This window comes from Nematocida ausubeli (genome assembly GCF_000738915.1).
Source record: "Nematocida ausubeli strain ERTm6 chromosome Unknown supercont2.2, whole genome shotgun sequence".
In the NCBI taxonomy this organism is placed as follows: domain Eukaryota; kingdom Fungi; phylum Microsporidia; genus Nematocida; species Nematocida ausubeli.
In genome coordinates, this window is record NW_026515635.1 from 536,857 (window position 1) to 559,073 (window position 22,217).

General features: G+C 37.4%; 11 protein-coding genes and 2 non-coding genes across 13 annotated transcripts; 7 read left to right on the top strand and 6 right to left on the bottom strand.

The window, feature by feature from the left end:
* Positions 1–379: 379 nt before the first annotated feature.
* NESG_00904 (uncharacterized protein) lies at positions 380–1,264 on the top strand (the record flags this gene model as incomplete). The annotated part of the gene is made up of 1 exon (XM_053048545.1): positions 380–1,264. One exon carries the CDS (start codon positions 380–382, stop codon positions 1,262–1,264), a length of 885 nt encoding a protein of 294 aa, XP_052905305.1.
* Positions 1,265–1,530: 266 nt separating this feature from the next.
* NESG_00905 (uncharacterized protein) lies at positions 1,531–2,496 on the bottom strand (the record flags this gene model as incomplete). The annotated part of the gene is made up of 1 exon (XM_053048546.1): positions 1,531–2,496. The coding sequence occupies one exon, from the start codon at positions 2,494–2,496 to the stop codon at positions 1,531–1,533; it is 966 nt and encodes a 321-aa protein (XP_052905306.1).
* Positions 2,497–2,796: 300 nt separating this feature from the next.
* On the bottom strand, positions 2,797–3,813 carry NESG_00906 (uncharacterized protein; the record flags this gene model as incomplete). Its single annotated transcript, XM_053048547.1, has 1 exon — positions 2,797–3,813. One exon carries the CDS (start codon positions 3,811–3,813, stop codon positions 2,797–2,799), a length of 1,017 nt encoding a protein of 338 aa, XP_052905307.1.
* A 27-nt stretch (positions 3,814–3,840) lies between these two features.
* Positions 3,841–5,523, top strand: NESG_00907 (uncharacterized protein; the record flags this gene model as incomplete). Its single annotated transcript, XM_053048548.1, has 1 exon — positions 3,841–5,523. One exon carries the CDS (start codon positions 3,841–3,843, stop codon positions 5,521–5,523), a length of 1,683 nt encoding a protein of 560 aa, XP_052905308.1.
* A 285-nt stretch (positions 5,524–5,808) lies between these two features.
* NESG_00908 (uncharacterized protein) lies at positions 5,809–7,953 on the bottom strand (the record flags this gene model as incomplete). The annotated part of the gene is made up of 1 exon (XM_053048549.1): positions 5,809–7,953. The coding sequence occupies one exon, from the start codon at positions 7,951–7,953 to the stop codon at positions 5,809–5,811; it is 2,145 nt and encodes a 714-aa protein (XP_052905309.1).
* Positions 7,954–8,941: 988 nt separating this feature from the next.
* NESG_00909 (uncharacterized protein) lies at positions 8,942–10,207 on the top strand (the record flags this gene model as incomplete). Its single annotated transcript, XM_053048550.1, has 1 exon — positions 8,942–10,207. One exon carries the CDS (start codon positions 8,942–8,944, stop codon positions 10,205–10,207), a length of 1,266 nt encoding a protein of 421 aa, XP_052905310.1.
* A 355-nt stretch (positions 10,208–10,562) lies between these two features.
* On the top strand, positions 10,563–11,957 carry NESG_00910 (uncharacterized protein; the record flags this gene model as incomplete). The annotated part of the gene is made up of 1 exon (XM_053048551.1): positions 10,563–11,957. The coding sequence occupies one exon, from the start codon at positions 10,563–10,565 to the stop codon at positions 11,955–11,957; it is 1,395 nt and encodes a 464-aa protein (XP_052905311.1).
* An 840-nt stretch (positions 11,958–12,797) lies between these two features.
* On the top strand, positions 12,798–14,267 carry NESG_00911 (uncharacterized protein; the record flags this gene model as incomplete). Its single annotated transcript, XM_053048552.1, has 1 exon — positions 12,798–14,267. The coding sequence occupies one exon, from the start codon at positions 12,798–12,800 to the stop codon at positions 14,265–14,267; it is 1,470 nt and encodes a 489-aa protein (XP_052905312.1).
* A 988-nt stretch (positions 14,268–15,255) lies between these two features.
* Positions 15,256–15,369, top strand: NESG_00912. Its single transcript has one exon. It is a non-coding gene; the product is annotated as a tRNA-Ile (tRNA).
* Positions 15,370–15,375: 6 nt separating this feature from the next.
* Positions 15,376–18,456, bottom strand: NESG_00913 (uncharacterized protein; the record flags this gene model as incomplete). The annotated part of the gene is made up of 1 exon (XM_053048553.1): positions 15,376–18,456. The coding sequence occupies one exon, from the start codon at positions 18,454–18,456 to the stop codon at positions 15,376–15,378; it is 3,081 nt and encodes a 1,026-aa protein (XP_052905313.1).
* A 727-nt stretch (positions 18,457–19,183) lies between these two features.
* On the bottom strand, positions 19,184–19,256 carry NESG_00914. The gene has a single exon. It is a non-coding gene; the product is annotated as a tRNA-Arg (tRNA).
* A 363-nt stretch (positions 19,257–19,619) lies between these two features.
* Positions 19,620–20,480, bottom strand: NESG_00915 (uncharacterized protein; the record flags this gene model as incomplete). Its single annotated transcript, XM_053048554.1, has 1 exon — positions 19,620–20,480. The coding sequence occupies one exon, from the start codon at positions 20,478–20,480 to the stop codon at positions 19,620–19,622; it is 861 nt and encodes a 286-aa protein (XP_052905314.1).
* Positions 20,481–20,712: 232 nt separating this feature from the next.
* On the top strand, positions 20,713–22,137 carry NESG_00916 (uncharacterized protein; the record flags this gene model as incomplete). The annotated part of the gene is made up of 1 exon (XM_053048555.1): positions 20,713–22,137. One exon carries the CDS (start codon positions 20,713–20,715, stop codon positions 22,135–22,137), a length of 1,425 nt encoding a protein of 474 aa, XP_052905315.1.
* Between the last annotated feature and the right edge of the window lie 80 nt (positions 22,138–22,217).

A 22,217-nucleotide genomic window follows, 5' to 3' on the forward strand; every position in this document is an offset into this window, starting at 1 on the left:
TTTTTGCTCTTTAGTATATTAAAAGAAGCTATGCTATTATTTTTATATAGAGAGTTATATAATTTTAAAAGAGGTGTCCATGTATATAACCCAAAGTTATAGTACTATATCATATGCCATATCCGTGAGCAAGAAATACGTAATATTTTGCTTCAATAGAGAAAATTAAATATATATATTAAAGAGCTTTATGCAAAAGTCAACTATACTAGTTAAAATATAGACAGCAAAAAGACAAAGTAACGCCAAGTGGGGTCATTGTATGTATGCACTGAATAAAAGTATCTTCATTGTAAAATAGAATTTATTAGCATATAATTGGTTTGTTTTATAGGAGACAGAAATTATATTGAAAACTATGCGAAAAGATTTTATTAGTATGAAACTAGCCCAAACTGTGCAGCTGCTCTTCCAAGAAATTACTAGATTTATGGATATGCACAAAGAAGAGTCATCTTTAATGAAAAGAGTGCCAGAAAAGATAGAAAACATGCCGGAAATAGAGCAGATAATCGATAGAGACATTCATAGACTACGTTTTTGTGTAAGAAGCTCTGACGGAGAGGAAGAAGCAAGCGAAATAGATAAAAACAGCAAGCCTGTTATGTATCTAAGAAAAATAGCAGCCAAGCTATATAGCATAGAGGAGTACTATCAGGAGATTCTGGACTTTCTTATTCCTATAATATATACGGAGGTGGCGGCAGACAAAGATGTAGAGTACTCAAAGGTAGAAAAAGACTGCATGGCCATATACGAGAGCTTTCTTTACGAGTATCTGAAAAACCAGTATGCGCTTGCGCTTCGCTATGAAACAACGCTGCAGAAAATGGAGGGATACTATATTGTCAAGGAAATAGACTTTGAGCAGATAAAAGGGACGTTTATTGAGCTATCTCACACAGCACTGTGGTTCTCCAGAACATTTGCCTATGAAGACCTAGTTTACATATACGCATATTTACTCAGATCAGAGCTGCATGCCCCATATGTATTTTTCTTGGCATCCATTCGCATTATTCGGGAAAGAGAGGAAGTAAAGCCAATGTTTGATCTAAAGAAAAGGTCTGCCATACTGGGGGAGAAGAAAATGAAAGGGCTTATTGTGAAGAGCAAAGAGCTAGATAAAAAAATCGGACATTTTTTCAAAGATGGTCTTTTGACAAATAAAACAACGGCATTTATGGTGCTTGCTGGTGTTGGGATTGTTGCTGCAGTGGCTGCAGGATTATGCATGTCTAGACACAAGTCAACTAAAGAATGAAGAGCCAAGCCGGCAAGTTTGGTGTAAAATATTCAGACAAAATGCATATATTCTTTTAAAAAGCTTGGGAATAAAAATGCATACATTTATATTTATTAGTTTGTGCTACAACTTGGACAACTCTTGTTAGTATTAGAAACAAATTGAAAAAGAGCTTCCAAATAGAGAAGAAAGTAGCCAATAAATAAATCTATTCTATGAAATTATGCTTTTTAGTGCTAAAGTGGGCTATATCTAGGTCAAATAGCAGGTTATGTGTTTTCATTCTAGTCCAAGTACTTATTTGCTATAGATATATCTATCTTATGGGTATAGTTTGGAATTTGCAGAATTTGTGTAGGCGCTGGTGCAGATGGAACTATCTTAAATAAAAAGCCTTGTTCATCCAAAACAGCAAATCCATCTTCCATGCTGATTCCGTCTATTATTACTTTGTCTGATAGGCCAGATATTTCTGTGCAAGTAACTTCTAGATTTTCGTTTATCTTAGAGATGTCTACCAAGATAGGAGTGCTGTTTCGCAGTATAAGGAGTGTATTGCCATTCCCAAGCAGCTTTCTTACTTTACTTTCTGCATCAAGATTAATATTAGATATATTCTCAGGATCATCCACCCCTGGTAGTGTTTTACCCATCCGCTCTATTTTATTTTGCATTAAATCAAAAATAAGAACTTCCTTCGTGTCTGTGTTGTACAATGAGACGTACCAATCATACCCACCGGCCACTAGATACTTTCCAACAGTGGCAATAGAGAGTATTGGCTTACTGTGGACCTGGATGAAGCTCTGTATTCTGTGCGGATATTGCCGGTCTGTAACTCTTATTTTGTTGTCTTTGTCTGCAGTAATAATAGAGTCCTCCGAAACAATAATGTCAGTTATCATAGAAATAGAGCCAAAAAGATGTTTTGGTGCTCCTTCCATCTGAGACATACAAGTTTTTTCGAGATCCTCCAACTCATAGACAGAGCCTGCCCTGTCTGCAATGTACATTGAGCTGCCACTAATAGCCATCTTTGTTGGAGTCTTGTGCGATTTTCCAATTCTCTTTACTGCGCCATCGTTAATCACCAGTATATCCTTGGTTTCTGTAATGACATAGCATCCGCATACCAACAGGCCTTTACTTGGCAGATCAATATGTGCTTGCACCCCATCTTTGTGTATATTTAATGTTTTCTCGTTTAGAATAGCAATGCTCGAATTTACATATGTTACTGTGGAAAGCATGGTATACAAAAAATTTCAGAATAAATTATTTATGTGCGGAAAGCTTTCATCTTTAGAGTAAACCATTCCTAGAATAATAAATATACAGAAAAATAAAAACAGAGCTTCTAAACTCTAATTTTTAAGAAAAGTATCTGCTAGAAGCTGCTCTTTGGCATGCCTAGCTTATGGGAATAAGAAAAGTCTAATGAATAAAGCTGTACAAATTATATAGAACACGTATTCGCACCCGTAGATAATGGCAATATGTCTGTGTATGCGATGTATTAAATCAGGGCTGTCTAACAAAGGGCATTTTTATTAATACTGTATACTTTCGGGCGCTATTAGAGAACTAGTGGTTTCCTCTGTCTTGGAGTCCTCCTCTGTCTCATCGTGCTTTTTGTATATTCGATTGTATATTCTATATGTACTTTCCAGCTTTCTATTAAGTGATTTGTTCATGATTTTCAAGTTGTTTATCGCTTCCGCCCTTTCCTCTTCTAGCTCTTTCAGTATCTTTATCTCTTCGTTTTTCTCCATCACTTCCATTTCTAGCCGACTGTTTATTGCCTCTATGTCTTCTTTTTCTTGTTTATAGTTGCGGGTTTCTTCTTTAAGAAGTGTTTCTGATTTTATTCTTCCTTTCAGATCTTCAAAGTTTCTTTTTATTATGTCATTTGCTTTCTTTAGGTCGTCCTCAAGTATTCTATTTTCTTTTTTCAGACGGTCAATTTCCAATGCGGATTCATCAGTGATTTTTTTGAGGCTGTTTACTTTCATCTCCAAGTCACCTGCTTCTCTGCGCGAGCGGTTGGTGGTGCTCTCGAGCTTTTCAAGCTCCTCTCTGTATCGCTGCGTCATATCATCATTGGCACGCCTAGCGGACATCAGCTCTTCTTTCAGAATGCTGTTTTCTCTCTCCAAAGCACTTGTTTTTCGATTTAATTTGCTAAGTATCTCAGATATATACATTTTATACTCGCTTTCAGTCAGATTCTTCAGCGGCAGCTCAAGATGCAGAATGTTTCTGAATGTGTTTCTTTCTATGATTTTTATGGTGCTCCCTACTTCTATAAAGAGTTCTTTCCTCTGCACGCGCTTTAGTAGCTCGCTAAGTGTTGCTATAAAAGACATGTAGTTCACGCGTATGCTCTGTGTCTCTTTAATGGTGTAGTACTCTGATTCATTGAGCTTAGAAAGCATGATTGTGAACGTGGCCTGGTTGTAGAGTTTTAGCTCGAAGAATTCGGGTTTCTTAGCCAGCTCGCAGATGTACTCTGCTGTGCTGGAGTTCTTTTGTACAGAAAGAGGCCCTGAGAACAAAACTTCATCCATAAATAAATATTTTCTAGCTCTGTTAATATGCACTCAGTAATAGTAGTGAATTTTAGTGAAAAGGAAGTTGAAATAAAGAACAAAGAGGTAAAAAAGAAGAGACGGGTCGTGGACGTGTACGATGTAATGGACCCGTTCTATCAGGAAGACGAAGAAGTGAATACCTTTGAGTGCAAATACGAGAACTTCTATTGTTTAACAGGCGAGTCGGCAGTAGAAAGGAGAAAAGAGGCTGAGATTGAGTATGAGGAAAAGCTAAGAAAGGATAAAAAAGAGACAGCACGTGAACGATATGTAAAACAAAAGCAGGAAAAGCTAGAAGAGTATGCAGCTTCTTCTCCAGAGGGCAGGGCGGCAGTGCTAGATAAAATAGCTATACTTGAATTAGTGACAACACAGGAGCTAGATGCAAAAAGTCTGGCAGAAGAGGTTGTAAATAAGTGCCCAGACGAGAATATAAAAGAGCTCGAAAAAGTTCTAACAAAGACCTTTAGCAAAGAAGGAATGGAGGAAATGTATGCCAAAGCTGAGGAAAAGAAGAACGCGCTAGGTGAGGAGGTAAAGGTAGAGTCCGTGAAAAGGATTAAGAAGGATGAAGCAACAGGAAGGCCAGAAATTCAGTTCGATCCTAAGTTCCTTGACCTTTTAGTAAAGTATACCGATGTGGAGTACTTGATGTTTTATATAAAGCTATTTCTGTCCGGCAAGAAAAGAATATTAGAGCATAAAGTAAAGAAGAATGCGATACGCGCACTACACGAGTACTTCCCAGTAGAGTGCCGATCTATGTCACTAGGAAAGAAAATAGCATCGCATGTAATAAAAAAAAGAAGACGCGGGCAGATGACTCAGTCTGAGGGAAATGCTGATGCAAATAGCAATACAGACGAAGAAGCACAGGATACAGAAGAAGTATCAGTAGAAAAAGAGGAATCAATGGCAAAAGAATTCCCAGTGGAAAAAGAAGAGCTGAAAAAAGAAGAAGTTCCAGAGGCCATTCCACAAGCCAACCTAGAAAAAAGCACTCATATACCCAAAGAGAAGCTTTTAGAAGAGCTTTCAAAAAACCAGAGACATCCTGAGATCATGCAAGAAATTACAGCTGCAGAAAACTCCTTAGCAGAAGAGCATTCTATGCATAGTCAAACAGACTCTTCCATCATCAAAAGTAGCACAGTGCAAGATGATAGCTTAATAATCCCTAGCTCGCCTACCATAAACCCAAGTACGCTAGTATACGCACCATTTCCTCCTGTGCAAACAAAAGAGAAGAAGCAGACTAAGCCCCGCAAAGCAGCTACCCCAATTAAGCGTGGGCTTGGAAAACATAGGCCGCCGATGGATGAGGTTGAAGAGCCTTCTATAGATGCCGATGTGTCTCAGAATGATTCAAAAGAAATTCTAGATAGTAAAGATGAAGTGTCTAGAGAAACACTGCTATCTACGCCGACTAAAATAGTCAAGACCCGAAAAGCACCTCTAAAAAGTGCCAAGCTGACTAAAGAAAAGAATACAAGACTTCCAGCTAATCCAGCTAAAAAGCAAAAGAGCGCTGCTAAGAGCCCAATAAAGCGCAAAAATGCAAAAGAAACCTCTGTTTTAAAGGAAAAGGAAGACGAATCCATATTAGATGAAAAAACAATTGAAACAACAGAAACAAATGATACACACCAGGGCAGTTCAGACAATCTTGAGGATATAGATATGTAATTTACTGTATGAAAAGTACTAGCTGGAAATGCTTATGTTTTATTCGGGATAGCCATCTGTCTAAAGCCTGGTATAATACCCCCATATCATAGTGGAAGTAGCAATAAAAACTGCCTTTAATATGCCTATACAATTGGAAAACTTTACATAGAATTAGTTCATGTTTATTTAGAATTGCTTATTGCCACTGGAAATCAAGTACAAAGGTAGGCAGTTGCAGTACATTTAGGCATCCATGGCAGCACACAAATAAAACTCATTTGAAACTACTCTATCAATTTCATACTAATAGTGAAAATCCTGGTTAAAGTATCCCGAACGCATTCTCTCGTAAATTTGAGCCAAATCAATCATCTCATCATTATAATCAGTGTTGGATATATCCATGGATTCTGCACATTTAGAAAGCGCATAAATAGTATAGTTGGTTTTTGCTACCTTGCTTAATTTGGTCTTTAATTCGAATATTCTCGGACTATTGAATTTTCGAATATATTTGTTAATTCGTAAATAAATTTCTTTTGTTGAGGTAAGATAAATGTCTATCCGTTGTGCCTTATTTTGTGTTGCATAATAAATATACATAAATTTAGTCATTATTTCTTTAGCATCTGAACTCTTAATAAAACCATCCCTAAATTCCACACATATTCTTCTTGGGTTCTTATCTTCAGAAGATGTAGAAGGCTCTAGGCACCAGTCGTGAATTGTTTGATTTCCTAAGGATTCTCTTGACATCTGAGAAAATGTTCTTGCTACATAGTCTCGAATTTTATTATCAAATCTTGCTTCTTGGTATTCTTGTATATATTCTCTCATTTCTTCCATATATTTCTTATAGTCCATTCCTGTAACTTTTATCATTATTATGAGAATATTGAGGATATTAGGATCAATCATGCGTCTATCCTCTATAGTTGTATAGCTTATGTCTTTATCTTCTTTCACCAAGTTCTGAATTATTTCACTCCATTTACTCAAAGCCTCTTGTGGTATTTCCTTTCCTACCTGTATAATAGGCATACTATTGCTTGGTAGATTGCTTGTAGCTGGGTCACTGCTTATTTCAGATGGATTACTAGAGACACACGTGTGTATAGACGAAATACAAAATAGATTCTTCACTTCTTCCGGTATGTTTGGAAGATGGTCAACATTGTAGGCATTTGCCATTGGGTCATATACAAAGATGCATAATAGAGTGAGCACCACAGACTCTATATCACTTGGGATTAGCCCTTCTTCTGGAGGTGTGTTTTCTTCAACTGTTGTTTTGGCAGGGAGCTGGCTATTATCCGCGAAGGGAAGCACTTGAAATCTTTCCTCAGCTTCAATTAGATCTTTAAGCTCTTTAAACATCTCCCAGCACTCAAATGTTTTTAACTCTTTTTTATCGGGTGTAGGAATTTTTCTAAAGAACCTCCATGCAACATCGAGATAGCCTATTGGTGTGGTATCTAGCTTACTAGCAATCACTTTTTGGATTATTTCGCAGTATAGTTTAATTAAATCTTCTTTAGTTTCCAGATAGTAGTATATGTAAGATTGTATTAGCCAAGCCGGTGTCGCACTAAACTCATCCCACAATAAACTTTCATCCAAATCTGATTGTAACCACCTTATTTTATCTATATCAACTTTTTTGTAGAGTTCTTCGTTAATGAAGTACTTAATAGTCTGCATTGTTTGACTGCCTTTTTTTTTAATACTTAGTTCTTCATTGGAGCTACTGCTCTTCTGCTCTTCTGTACTACCAGCAATGTCTATAGGAACACTGAAGGTGTCTTTGTCATTGTTTTTATTAGACCATACAAGCATAGGGCATTCGCTTTCCTCATCCTCAATTCTCAGTTGCACATCCATTCCCTCTGTTTGTAGAAGAAGTACTGCAAGAATCTTATGAGCATATTCCTTGACATGTTCACTCTTTAGAAAAGAAGTAAAAGAATCTTTGCATCCTTCTTTAGGATAGATGCTTATTTTTCTATCAGGAGAAGGGAACATGTTAACTAGTGCGTTGTAGTGCTCTTTAGAGCATGTTGAAAGCCTATCTTCTTCTTTGACGAGCGGATAGATTGAGTCAGGCTTCTTGTCCATTGTCTGCATACAACACATCTCCTTTCCATCAGAGCTCTGTTCAGGTGAATATGGAGAATTAAATCGCCTGTTGTAAAGAGTATCCATCTTGTCACATAAGAATAGCATAATTGGGTTTAAAGGCCCATCCATGTTGAGTTCAATGCCATATTTTTCGAATTTTTCTACTAGTTCTTCTAGCACATTATCTGCACATTGTCTGCTCAATAACCCAAAGACATTCTGCATTGCTAGAAGTGAAACCATAAGAAGCACTTTTGCTAGTAGCTTGATAGATATCTGTCTGTTATTTCTTTTGTATAAACATTCATGTGGTTTCATTTCCATTTTCATATCTTAGCACTGAAATTCTCAAATATTTTTAGATTTAAGCATTTAAAATAAGATAAATATCAATAATTCTTCATCGCATATCTATATTAAGTGTTGGCAGATCATTTTATTTCCACAATATTTCTAGTAATTTCTACAAAAGAGAAGTTGGACTATATTGACCGCATTTATGCAGCAAAGTATAATAGAATTCAACTATTCTTATATACGTATATATTCGCGCATGTGCTTGTTTTTATTTCTGCCTTAAGAATGCAAAGCCTTTTTTAGTCAGTCATATATTGTGAGTGGCTCTGTTTTCTTATGCTAAAGTAGATTTGTGGTGAAACTATCACTCCTTTGGGATTTTCTTATTACAACAAAGAGTCCAAATATAAAATGATAGCGATGGAAGAATATTCACTATTTTGAAATCAGACTCCAACTATAAGTACAGGTGTGATTTTGCAATGAAAGCAATAAAAAAGCAGATACCAAGACAGTTAAGACAATTTCAGAAACCAAAGTCCCGGCGATATGCACAGGCCATGAATAAAAGTTCCTCTTTAAACAAGATATTATCTTTATTCGGGTTATTACTTCCAGATTCAAACTAGTTTATTTGTTTAATTAGCCCTATTACCTGGGCTTATCAGACTAGCCCAAGAAAAAAGAAATAGTGTACCAATTGCCGTAGCAAAACAACAACTAAATAGTCTAGATGTCATACACTTTTTTAATATGCCGGAGTATCACTTCTTTCAGAAGAGCTAGTATTATTCAATCCATATATAGTGTAGATGCTATATCTTTGCGCTAACACTGCATGCTTTATTTATATACAGAAAACATCCAGAAAAAGACTTTTTTAATAATTTTTCGAAAGAGGAAGTCCTGTTTGTTAAGCTAGCCAGCTAATTCGCATTCAACTTAAAAGAAGAAATAACTACCCTATTTAAATAATAGGAATATTTAAAAAATATTTTCAGTTATATTCATATAGATGAACATGATGAACGCAAGCAAAAACAATAGAGATTCAATACAAATGGCAAGCATTGAAAATATTGAAGAGGCATCCGAGGCTAGAGACAATTTTCCTGCCTTCCCAACTATAAAATATGTTACGCTTACATTTAAAAAGGACAAGCTAAAGAATGATACAATGAGATTATATGAAAAAATTAGACCCTATAATCAAGCCAGTGGACTCACATACACTAAGTTCTATGGCCAGCTGCATACAATGATTTTAAATAATTTAGAAGTCGCATTCGATCCAGCTGTTGACCCATCGCATAGGGAGCTACTTGAAAACATTATAAGAGCAACACTAGAGAAAAAAATTATAGAAAATAACTTGGCTAGTGGCTTAAATCTATACGCCCTAGAAAAGGTACAAATGACCAACAAGGATTACATTGACGTATTTAAAGACGCAATTAAGGAATTGGAGCCTTCACGACTAATCATAGATGTAATGCAGTTCTTTAATCTATACTACCAAAACATTACCCAGCTGACGCATATAAACCAAAGAAATTACTTGAGGCACATGCACATGACGAATATTCATGCAGCAATGTACACTCCGTGCGTCTATTTAAAGAAAAAATCCGATCTGGAGGAATTCTGCATGAAAGTGCATTCATATGAGAGGCCCAAGAAAAAGTACAAGCCACACCCAAAGAGTTTTCTGTTTAAAAAACGAGAAAATGGCGAGTACAATATAGACTATGCACTGAACTTACTTTTTAATAACAAAAATGAAATAGGCAATTACTATAGTGGGCACCCAGTGTACCATCCTTTCACTCTAAGCGATGAAGACAAAAAACTGCTCGTAACTCTTTTTCAGAACTGGGGCATGGTAGAGAGATTTTTCCGCGATCTCTATGAGTTATTGGATAAAAAGTCAAGCAAGAAAACCATGAATGAAAAGTTCCTTGTTGGAAAGGTTTTTTCAACCGGGCATATTGCAAGGCCATCCGACTTTAACCCACATGTGTACTATCAAAGCGTTGAACAGATGCTAGGAAATACATTAAAGGAAATGAAACATACCACTAAGGAAGAGGCCGCTTATATTAAAGACATGGTACAAGGCTTTAATAATTTAATAATGGATACTCCTGTTTTGATGAGAAATAAAACTGCTGTGACGAAGAGAAGCACTAGCAGCCGATTCTCAAGGATTTTCGGGTTCCTTGGAGGGATAGGAACAATTGTTACGCTTGGTACATTGGCAACTTTTTCTATGTATGAGAATAACTAAAACTTCTATCATACAAGCACCAATGCAGTTAAATAAAGATAGCTTATGCATGTCAGCAGATACTTTACAATCCAGTCTATAAACTCTTTAAAGTATAGAATTTCTGTGTATTCTGGTGCATCCAAGAGAAGTAATACTCCAGCCTATAGATAATAGTATAAAGAAAAGAAAAATTCTGAATGTGTTCTATTAATACAACTATCCAGAACCTTTGAGACAATAACTAGCTTCCCTTGTACTTAGCGTGTCTCACTGCAGGCATGGACTGTACCATTGCATGTTTCTCTTGCAATTTTATAGAAATCTTTTTATCTGAATTTTTATAAATTCTTTTGCAACTATTTTCATATCAAAAATGTCGTGGAGAGAAGAGGATAAGTTGGAAATTTTCCGTATTTCTAATACAAAGGCTTTTCTATTGCTGGATGAGCTTTTACAAAAAGAAATACCAAATTGCAGTGGAGAAGACAAATTATATTTTAACAAAAGGTCTAACGACTTAGACTTCACCCCAGAAGAATCCATATCTAGTGGTCTTTCTACTAAAAGAAAAAAGAAGAACAACCAAACTTTTATTCTAGAGGTGTGCAAGCATAAAGTCTACGCTCAAATATACAGAATGGTTGAGTCTCTTGAGCCAGATAATACTAACTATGCAGACTATACCAATCTCCTTATAATACTGCAAACAGCCGTGCGCAACTCTCTGATCATTAAGATAAGAAAAAAGCATATTCAAACTTTCCAGAATAAAGTAATTTTTAAAGGAATACTTGTACGCGTGCTTGAGCAGATTATTATAGAGCGAACTAAAATCATAGATAAACATCTGTTCAAATTAGAAAACGCAGATTCCTTTAGCCCAGAAAACATTAAAACCACTCTGTGCGATGCAGCTAATGAGCTAATACAGAATAACATTTTAGAAAAGATCCAGCACGCTATGAATCTCTGGTGCTCCAATCTTAAAGAAGTAAAGACCATTGCATTTTATCCATACATAACATGCTCCTACTATCTATTCTTAGACAAGTGCTTTACCAATAAAATAATGAATAGAAAGCTCTATGCAGATCTGCTGACGCTCACACACGCATACTATATGCAAGATCTTACAGAGGAGGACATGCAGACCGCACACAAAATGAATCTTTTTTCTCTGGAAGGTAACCAAAGCGAGTATAATATAGATGTGGCTATTAATGCTCTATTTAATAACCGTTATGTGGCGATAGATATTCGAAGTAGCGACGTAAAGTCATCATATACTCCACCAATAGATAAAGCCAATAAGATTCTGTTGCTTGCCTTAAAGCATAGATGGCATGAAGTGACGAATTTCTATCACAGACTTCATCCTATTATATATTCCCAGGTAGAAGCTCTTTTTATGGAGGGACTTTTCGTAAAAGACAACTGCACTTCACCACACATAGAAAATAACTATATGCTGTGTGTAGAAAGGTACTATAGGGAGCTAATCAAGAATAGAGAGGCAATTGAGACAAAGTTTGGCCCACAGTATCCTATCTATAGTGATTATTGCGAGTTTCGAATAAATATCCTTAGAAGTCTTATAGATCTTGAGGCTGGAGTTCAGTCTATAAAGGGATGTGAAGACAAAAATAGTTGGTGCTTTAAAATGCCAGGTCTTCCAGAAACAAATAAGCCAATTTTTATGCTGGCCTTGGCTCTATTGAGTGGAAGCACTATATTGCAGTGGATCACTGAAACTGCGTCGCATTCATGACGTGAGTTTAAATTATTTTTTCACTCTAGTTCTTTTGCTTTTAAGCTTAGAAAATATTGCCTAAAATGCAGAACTCTTTATATTCCTCCTTAACTGCAGAAGATTAATAAAAAGTCTAATGGTTAACTAAGTATAGACACTTATACATTTTAAAGCCTTTAAAATATCTAGTCCTATTCTATGCATTTATTCTGGTCTTTCTTTCATATAGACAAAATTTGGTTTATACACATTTTATTGAAGAAACAGAAATATTCTTTTGCATATACTCTAATGAGGCAGCCTATGTTAATATTCTACCACAATAAAATTACTCGGGTGTATATCATTCTATAGACACTTTAACTGCACAAAGGCAGTAATTTATATATACAACAAGGTGCAATGATTATTATCTTATATTTAACTGGTTTACATATCATAATACATATAGGTCATTTTTCTACTATTTTACAGAAGTTCTTCAGCACGCACTGAAATATTTTTATGGCAGCTAATTCTCCTTTGAAGGTTTAGACTTACTTTCTCTATCCTTTATATTTATTATTTTCTTTCTCTATTATATATTTCTCCCAATATTATACTAGTCTAGGAAAACATTCTTAAACAGCAAGAATTCGGGTTGATATGCAATAAGCTATCCACTCTTACACAGATAAGATCAAAAGCCTAGGACAGAGTAAGTTTATGTAGACAAGCAGGGCCTTTCATAATATCGGGTAGTAGCCAATAATTAGAAGGCACTGGTTAACATCCATGTGCACTGATCATCTTGGTAAAAGGTTTTGCGTTTTAAATGTAAAGAAACCTGACAATAGTAAAAACTTTTTTATACCTGTAATGAATACTCGAAAAACAGGGATTGTTTCGTTAGACCTACACAATGCCTCTTCTGATAGAACTGATAGTGATGCAAGTTCCCCTAAAAGGCCATCTAGACCATCTAAGCATAAGTCAGGTCCTGTTGCACCTAAAAGGCGCACTATTAAGTATAAACTTGACAAAACAGCTCTTTTAAGCGAGCTAAATACTTTGTCTATTCTAGTTAATCGGAGCACAAATGTAGAAACTTCTTACTATGAGATGATGTTTGGGGTTCTGCACAATTTAATATCAAAGCATGTAACTGTAAACATATCAGGCTCAATAGACAGCGAGAAGGCTGAGGCCCTGCGCACTATATCCCTGCGCGTTTTGGAGAAAATCATTAAGGGTCGCTATATCAATAAAAACTCGCTGATTTACAGAAAAGGAAAATACACCGCAACCACGGTGAAAATGCTTTTTGAGGTGCTTGAAAGGTCAGTCACAGAGGTTATTAACTCAAACCTTCTTGCGCAGGCTGAAAAAAGAGTCAATGACTGGTACGATCAGATGCTTGAATATAACATTCAGGACTTTGCAGGATACCTTAACTATGCGAGTAGACTTCTAAACGAGATCATGATTCTTGAGGATATTAATGAATACACCATATACAACGACCTGCGCTGTTTTTCATCTGAAGCAAAGAAAAATCTGAGCGTAAACGATCTGCCTAGTTTCCCACCTCAATCCAGCAGCTATAATAGCCCTTCTGTCTTTAGTATGCACAATCTTGACAGAGCAATCCAGATTATCATGCAAAACAGACACATACTTAGGACATACTTTAGCACAAAAGAAAGCGAGAGAAGCAATGTTCTCTCAAAGAAAGACATTGTTTTGGTTGTGTCTTTCCTGCGCCAGCATCTGCTTGCCTTGAAGTCCATCATGAATGCCCATAATTTGATTGATAAAGACATGAAATACGTCGATATAAAAAGACTTACAGATTCTGAAGAAAGAAACGAGAATGCTGTCGTATACAATAACCCAGCCACAGTTAGGTACAGTGACTGCGTAAATACAGCAAACATTAATTATTATGTTAACAACAAGTATTTATCCCCCGACATTATAAAGTACCTTGAAGGAAGGCTATTTGAGTTCAAGCAAATGGTAATTAACAATGCAGAATATGCAGGTGAATTCACTTCTTCACCAGCACACCCCAGGCCGTCATCCTCTATTGAAATGGCTTCTTCCTCCTCTTCCTCTGCAAGTTCTAGTAAATCTGCTTCCCCGGAGCCAAAGGCTTCTGCAGAGGGAGAGGACAAGTCTATTCCCTTGAATTTTTCCACTGAAAAAGCTGTCAAAAAAAAGAGTATTATACGCAGAGTTGGAGACACCAAGGGAATGTCTCTCTTTAAGGCCTGCATTGGTCTTACTATTGTTTCTTTGGGTTATATCCAATTGTTTGGATCAGACAGTCCTTACCAGAATAACTAATACAGGATTTACTTAAACATCAGAAATAAACTTTTGAATGTCTATTTTATCTATATATTCAAGTGTCTGCTGCATTTCTTTTTTTATATTCCTTGCTGTGTACTTCTTTTTTTCTCTCTTTATTTTTAGAAAATTAAACTGTTCATATACATTACTACAATGTGTATGGCTTTAAAACATTAAAATGCAGAATATAAAAAACAAAGTGCAGATATCAGAAAAAAAGAAGGAAAATATTCAAGCCAGTAGGATATAACCCAAAAACACAAGGAAACACTCTTCCCCAAGTAATTTAGTCTAACTTCTAATAAACACATATTTATTGAAATTACTTCATCAGCATAAATATGTTAATATGCCATAGCCAGAGGATGCATAAAAGCAATTCGAATTATATTCAACCAGAAAAATACTTCACCAGAAAACCCACTAGAACATGCATACCATAAATTAATTAGAGACACAACTGTATTAATAAGCATTCTCTTATTTATGAAGTCAGATACTTTTCCCTGTATTCTAGCCAAACAAGAACTGCACCCATATACAAATAATTATTTGTCCTCTTTCGTGCATATTTTTATGCTTTAATATATGTAAAGACCTTAATATTCTCCCACATGCACAGGCTGCAGTAGAGTGGATACTAGCAGAAGTAAAATATGCAAGAAACCATGCGCACTAAAGAAACCAAATAAACCATGATCTACCCTTTAGTACACATATAATTCTGAAAATAACAGGGAAAAGAGCCATTCCAGCAAGCCAACTAGTTTCTCTCCTGAATATACTCCTTCCAAATATCACATTAAAAACACAACTGCATCGATACGTGCAGAAACACCAAACGAAGCAAACACATGGATGCACTGCAGACAGATACTTGGATTCACGTATACATACAATAAAGACCCACACCTAACAGCAGCCTTTCTCTGCTTTTTGTTTATTAAATACACGACTGCATGTAATTTTTGTTTATTATAGAGCTCCCGTAGCTCAGTGGTAGAGCACGGCACTTATGGGTGGGAGCCTCCTGTGTTTGAAGGCTGTAACAAGCTGAGCTATGCCGGGGTCGTGGGTTCGATCCCCATCGGGAGCATTTTTATTACTTTTTTAATAATTCATGGAGCCAACGTACTTCCTCTCTGTCCGGAGTGTACTTCCGGCATAGATGCAAGTATATTGCCTCCAAATCAGAAATATCCCTGGGATTCTTCTGCTCTGCAATTTTCTGCGCCAAAAGAAGAAGCACATCCATCTCTGCAATTGTCGCATTCTTCAGATATTCCCGGGAGACAGGCGCAAGATCCACTGGAGAATAAAGCAGTGCCTGGACCACTCTAGCAAAGGCCGTCTCTTCTGACTTTCTGTTTTCTTCATAGTAATTTTGTGTGTCTTCATCACGCACTATTCGCAGTATAAGCTCAACCTCCAGTGCATCTCGAGTCTCTCCCTGGAGATTTGCCTTCTTTATGCAGGAGAGCACTGCACTGTGCACAGCCGGATTTTGCAGTTGCCCGGACGTGCTTGCAGCTGCCAGAATAAGCTTGCTTAGTGCAACAAGTTCTTGCTGATCATCTGTCTCCAAATACTTCTGCAGTTCAACAGGTGCACCCACCTCCTTCATAAGCACGCTCTGCACTAGGCCCACATACGCATCAGACATAGCCGTACTTCTCTCTATCTCAGTGGGTTCTTCATTCACTTCACTAATAACAGGGAGATTCTTGTACTCCTCTGCAATTTTTATCACACTCTCTGCTTCTTCCGTCTTAAGTGCAGCCTGCATCTGCAGTGCCCGAATGTGCTTTTTATACTGCACAGCCCGTGTTCTCTCAGGGTCACCCACTTCTTCTGCAAGCAGCGAGTCAAGAATATCCTCTGCCACATCAAGGCTGTCTATTTTTATATGCAAGTACGCATTGAATATTTTCACAGTTGGCAGCAGATCACTCCCTGCCTTATTTTCTGTCTCTTCAATTTCACTTAGTATTTTTATTGCATATCTATACTTCTTCTGCTCAGTCAGTGCTTCAGTCAGTGCCATCTTCACTGTATATTCATACCTGAACATAAGAACCTCTTTTGCCCTTCTTTCCATCATCTCCCAAGATTCTTGTCTTTTATGCCACTCCATGCTCAGCATGAACAGATGCGGACTACTAATATTCTGCACAACACGCAAATATTTATCAACAGGATGCAAGGACTCGTTTGATTCTGCAAGAACCACCCCGAAGTCACTGATAAGGTAGTAGTCATTTGGTCTTGCATCATACAGCTCCTTAAGAAGTTGCAGCACCACAGGACTATTTCCCTTTTCATAGTGATTTATGGCCAGAAGATGCTTAAAGTGCGAAATATGCGCATCCACTGAGTATTTATACAGGTTCAGTGGGAGCAAGTCTAGTGCAGTTTTCATCTGCATATTCTCCTTGCTGTATATACTAGCATAGTGCAGGTAGTCACTGCCCACAGGCACATTAGACTGTGAAGAGGCAAGTGTCTTGTTAATGTACTCGCATGCAAACTTGTAGTAGCTGTAGATCATTTCAAAGGCACTTGTGTACTTACTAATTCTAACGAGATAGACTCTGTATGAATCTATTTTTATCTCGTTCTCTATGAGGCACGCATGCACAGATTCTATCTTGCCTTTAAGAAGGGCCATGTGCTGCTTCACTAGCACTAGGTGATATTCTGAGTTTATTTTTTCATGCACATATTCAAGTAAAAGGTCTTTGTGTCCTAGGGTATTATATGCGAGTCTGGTTATTTTAATAAGTGCCTCTCTAGTGCATATATTACTCTCTACTGGAAGTACAGTCTCTTTGTGCTCTTCTTGTATGCACAAATCTTTCTGTGGAATATTTCTATCTGCAAGAAATTCTATTGCACTCTCTGGGATTTCCATTAGATCAAGCACTGCAGATACAATGTCATCTATTACTGTTGATGGCAGGTGCATATCCAGGACCTCATTGATCACCTTGAGGTTCATTGCCTTAAGGGCATCATCCAGGATAATCAGCAGATTCATTGGGCTTGATATTCTGGGTACATCTGGGTATGCTACAGTGACTGAAGAGAGAAAAGGGCACTCTCTGTCTGTGAGTACTTCCTGGCTGGATATCTGTCTCACCAGAAGGGCTGTCACATAGTCCACTTTTTCCTTGTACTCTCTTCCTAGTGCAATTTCTATTTCCTTGTATATCTCTAGTACAGTCTTCATGACAGCTTCATTTCCTGGGAACCGCAGTAGCAGGATAGTGGGTGAGAGTGTGTTATAATATACTTTCTTGTATATGGAAGGAGATCCTAATAAGGCAGGAATATTCATGAAGTCAGAAAGTGTCATAAGCACCAAAGACGTATCTTCAATTGGAATGTTCTCTTCAAGGATTTTCTGCATAAATTCAAGAAGATTTCCTACCTGCAGAAAGTCACTGTATGCGCGCATAATAAGGTACAGCAAGTAGTTACTGCATATATCTGCAAGAAACTCTTTCCTATACGTCTCTATAAGGTCTTTGTAGTACTCAGGCAAATCACTTACTTTTGCTAAAATATTCTTCACTTCCTGGACAAGAACCTTTCTTTCCATGGAGAAGTATCCACTCTCAATTGTGCTCTTTAGGTCTCTGTGGAACTGTTTTAGTCTCTCACAGAAATATGCCCGGATATGCGAGAATCCTTCATCTGAGAAGGCTTCGTTTATGACTGTTTTTTCACCAGAAGAATCTGTCTCCATGCAGTACTTTCTGAATACAGCCATATACTGATCTAGATCATTGTACAGATATATGCTTAGAAGAAAAATAATAGAGTCCTTCTCCAGGGCAGTGTACTTCTTTGGATCTGCACCCTCCAGGACAGTCTCCAGGACATTTTCTATTTCCTTTCTGTCTTCATCCTTTATGTACATATAGTCAGATTCTATGTATATTTTAGCAAGGCCTTTAGACGCCTCTAGTGACTCTTCTGGGGAGGAAGAGGTGGCTATTGCTTGCTTATAGTGGCAGACTGCCTGGGGGTAGTCTTTTTTTAGGAAATAGCAGTATCCCGTGTAAAACTGCACTTTGTAATCTGGCTCATAGTATTTGATTGTGTAAAGGGCAGTCTCCAGGGCCTTATCTATTTCATTCGTTTTTATGTATTTTAGAATGAGCTTTCGCTGTGTCTTCATGCGGATAAAAAAAATAAAATGCAGAAATACCTGCAGTCAGTGGATGGCAGTTATTTATGTATCTATATTCTGTGCTGTGTCCATACAAGATACCTCTGCATGGCTAGTCAGATAATTTCGTAGCATAACTCATCGCATAAAATATCTAAATTAATTTAGATATACTACTGTATGATATACTACTAAGCATATGCCGATACATAAACTATATGGGCAGTCTCTGTGCAAAGGCATAGTGATATTTACTGGGAATTCATTGTATATATTACTGCGTATGCTTAAATACCCAGATTAAATATGCCTTAAAATATCACATGTACTTGTATTCTTGCAGTATAGTAGTGTATTAGCACGGCACAGCATACTTTCATTTCTGCTTGGTGTGCTACTAAAGTACTGGAGTCTTTAGATATATTCTTCACCAGAGATATTTTTATCTTTTACACAAGACCATAATAAGCAGATAGAGTACGTTAATAATGGAGTATTAGCTTATTCCTTCATGCATGCTCGGGTTATATCGGATTATTTTAGTGGGCAGACCGTGGAAGTCACTGCGCAAAGTATTTCGGGAGTGAAAATATTTTCAGACAAAGGGGAATAGCAGAGACCACTAAGAGTACTTGTAGGGCGGATATTTAAGAGGCAGGCCAGGCGCAGTGCACGAGGGTAGATGGGTATTTTTAGTGGCAGATGCACAGGGTGCACTGTAAGAAGGACAAAAAAACGTCCTGACAGGGACTCGAACCCAGAACCTCCTGATTAGAAGTCAGATGCGCTGCCAATTGCGCCACCAGGACCACACACATATTAAAAAGTACTTCATACATCAGTATGATTAATAATGAATAGAAAGATATACTATATACAGGAAGTACTAAATAGCCTGTATACTTGTATATCCCTTTATTTAGGCTGTTCTTCTTTTTTATTTCTTCCTGTCTTATGGCAGGCTTATTCTTTTAGTGAATTTATTTTAATTTTTTGTTCTACAGAATATTCTATTCATTAAAAGTCCTTTCTATATTTATGCGAATTAAAACTAAAATTGATCCTGTAGTGCACTAAAATTAATTAGAGTGAAATCATGCAAGAATGAAAGAACAAAGAGATAATAAGACACTCCGTATATAATGGTAATATAAGAAGGACAGTAATTTAGATTATTCTTTTTTCTTAAGACCATTATTTTTTGCTCTCTTCGGGTAGTACTTGTGTGTCATGTAGTAGGAAAATATCTTAAAGCCAAGCCAAAATACCGGAGCAATAATTACAGCGAATATATCAGCAAGAGAGCATATATGGGCAGACTTGCTGAATAGACGAGTGATGAAATCGGAGTACACAATTCTTGTGGATGGAAGGGAGTCTAAAAGATGCTTAGCCCTGTTGTCTGGGAGAGAGTCTGTGCCCATGGAGGATCCTTCTATCTTCTTGGTGAACAAGGGCTTGTGCTTCTGCTCTTCTATAAACCCTGGGCTCTGTATGGTTGACACGTAGTATATGGACAGATCAAGGCCCTGCATCGATGACTCGCACTCGACAGCCTCATAGAAGGAAGAAAGAGCTGCCTTGCTTGGGGCATACATTCCATAGCCCCCGAAGGAGTGCAGGGCCAGTGTGGATGCAATAAGCACAAGGTGCTTTCTGTGCTTGAGTGATGCACTCTGCAGAAAGTGCAGGTAGACTCTGACAGGCCCAAGGAAATTGCAGTTAAGCTGTCTTTCTACTTGTAGGATTTCAATGTCCTTTGCTAAGGAGGGGAGTGCATACCCAGCACAGCAGAAAATCATATCAAAATCAGTGGGAAGGGATGCAACTGATTTTTCATCTGTTATATCTACAGTCAAAAGAGCATATTCTTTTTGGAGTGCTTCCATTGAGGAAAGACTTCTTGCTGTTATAGTCACTTTGCATCCTCTGCTTTTTGCGTCCTTTGCAAGAGAGAGTCCTAGTCCACTGCTTCCCCCTATAATTAGAATGCGCTTTCCTGGGTAGTAGCTTGATCTCTTACACCACACCATTCTGTTTGTTTATTTGTGTTCTGCCTGGATATTTCTGTGCATCTGGAAAGTGTCTGGTATTTTCTCTTTTATGTTTTCTTCTGCAGTTATTTCGAGTATTTGAATATTACAGTGTATTTAATGGGACTGTTATTCTGTGTATGATATACACTGTGATTTGATTTTGGTCTATTTGCTGCAGTGTAGTAATAATAGTTGCATTATTTATTCTTTCTGTGTTGTTTTGGAAGGCATGCTTTCTATTCTATCTTTTGTGTTCTTTGAGAGGCTTGCATTCTACTCTATTAAGAGCCACTTATTCATGTATATTGTGCAATATATGGACTACAATAGGATGGATGGTATTATTTATGTGCACTCCTTTATATTTCTATCGTACCTTTGCTGCATCATGTGCGGGTTTATTGCAGATAGGTACGTTGGGCAGTATCTTATGATTTCTATTTCTTTGGCAACTTATATCTTAGGGACTCTTTCTATAACGGTTTCATCCGTTGCCAGAAGCAATCTCTTTTTTGCTGCAGGAGTGCTTTGTGTTGCCTTCAGTGCAGGCGGCATAAAACCAAATATATCTTCATCTGGGGCAGGAATTGTACAAAGTATCCATGCAGCCAAAATAGCTGCACATAAGACAGTACAGACAATTAACTCTCTAATAGTAACATTCTTTTCACAGTTCTATTTCGTGATAAATCTAAGCAGTTTTATTGTTCTGTTCATAACACCTGCTACTGTCAGTAGGCTGCTGTGTACTCTAATGGGCAGTAACTCTTTTAGCAGAGGCAGTTTGCACCAGGCTGATATTTCTGAATATTTTCTTGTTTTCGCATTCTCTTCTGTCTCAATTTTCATTTCAATTATTCTATTCTCTGCACTTATGGCGCAGTGCATTCTGCGGTATATCTTTGTGCCTAAATTCAGTGTCTTGCAAGAAGAAAAATCACAATCAGATTCACACCCGTACAGCATAGTGCAAAGTCTGCCTATAATCATTGGATGGGCTATTTATGACCAAATGAGTTCTACATGGATAGACCAAGGAAAGAGAATGCTTAGTACTGTGCATATTCTCTCTTATTCTGCCCATATTCTTCCCTCCCAAATGATACTCATTAACTCCTTTCTTCTGATGGTATTCCTTCCCTTCTATAATCCTGCCATGACATGGTTATTTTCTATTGTACCACTTAGAGACACACCCAGACACAGAATGTCATATGGACTGTTTCTTATAGGGATATCTTACATAGTGTACTATATGATTGAGCTGTACTTACTGCATAAAGGACCTATCTCCATTCTCTTTCAAGTCCCACAGATACTCATTATAACACTAGGCGAGGCACTGATTAGTGTATCAGGAATGACTCTGGCGTACAATGATGGGACCTCTGATAGTAAGAGTATGGCGATGGGGTACTGGTATTTTAATATTGCACTTGGGAACTTACTGGTTATATGCATCTCTGCCTTGTATAAGTCAATGGGCCTGCAGATAGCACACCAAGGCATACTGTATATCTGCTTGATATTCATAGCCATGGTGCGCTCCCTGCAGGAAACTGCAAATAATATTCCAGCCAGATGTGATGCCGTATTGCTGCCCATATGCACAAGCAGACTACAGCCAGAACATGTCCAAAGCATAGTTATGTAGTCCACTTACAGCATGATATTTATAACTGAAGGGTGCAAATATTATTAGTCAGCTGAAATAACATGTACTTTGCCCTATTT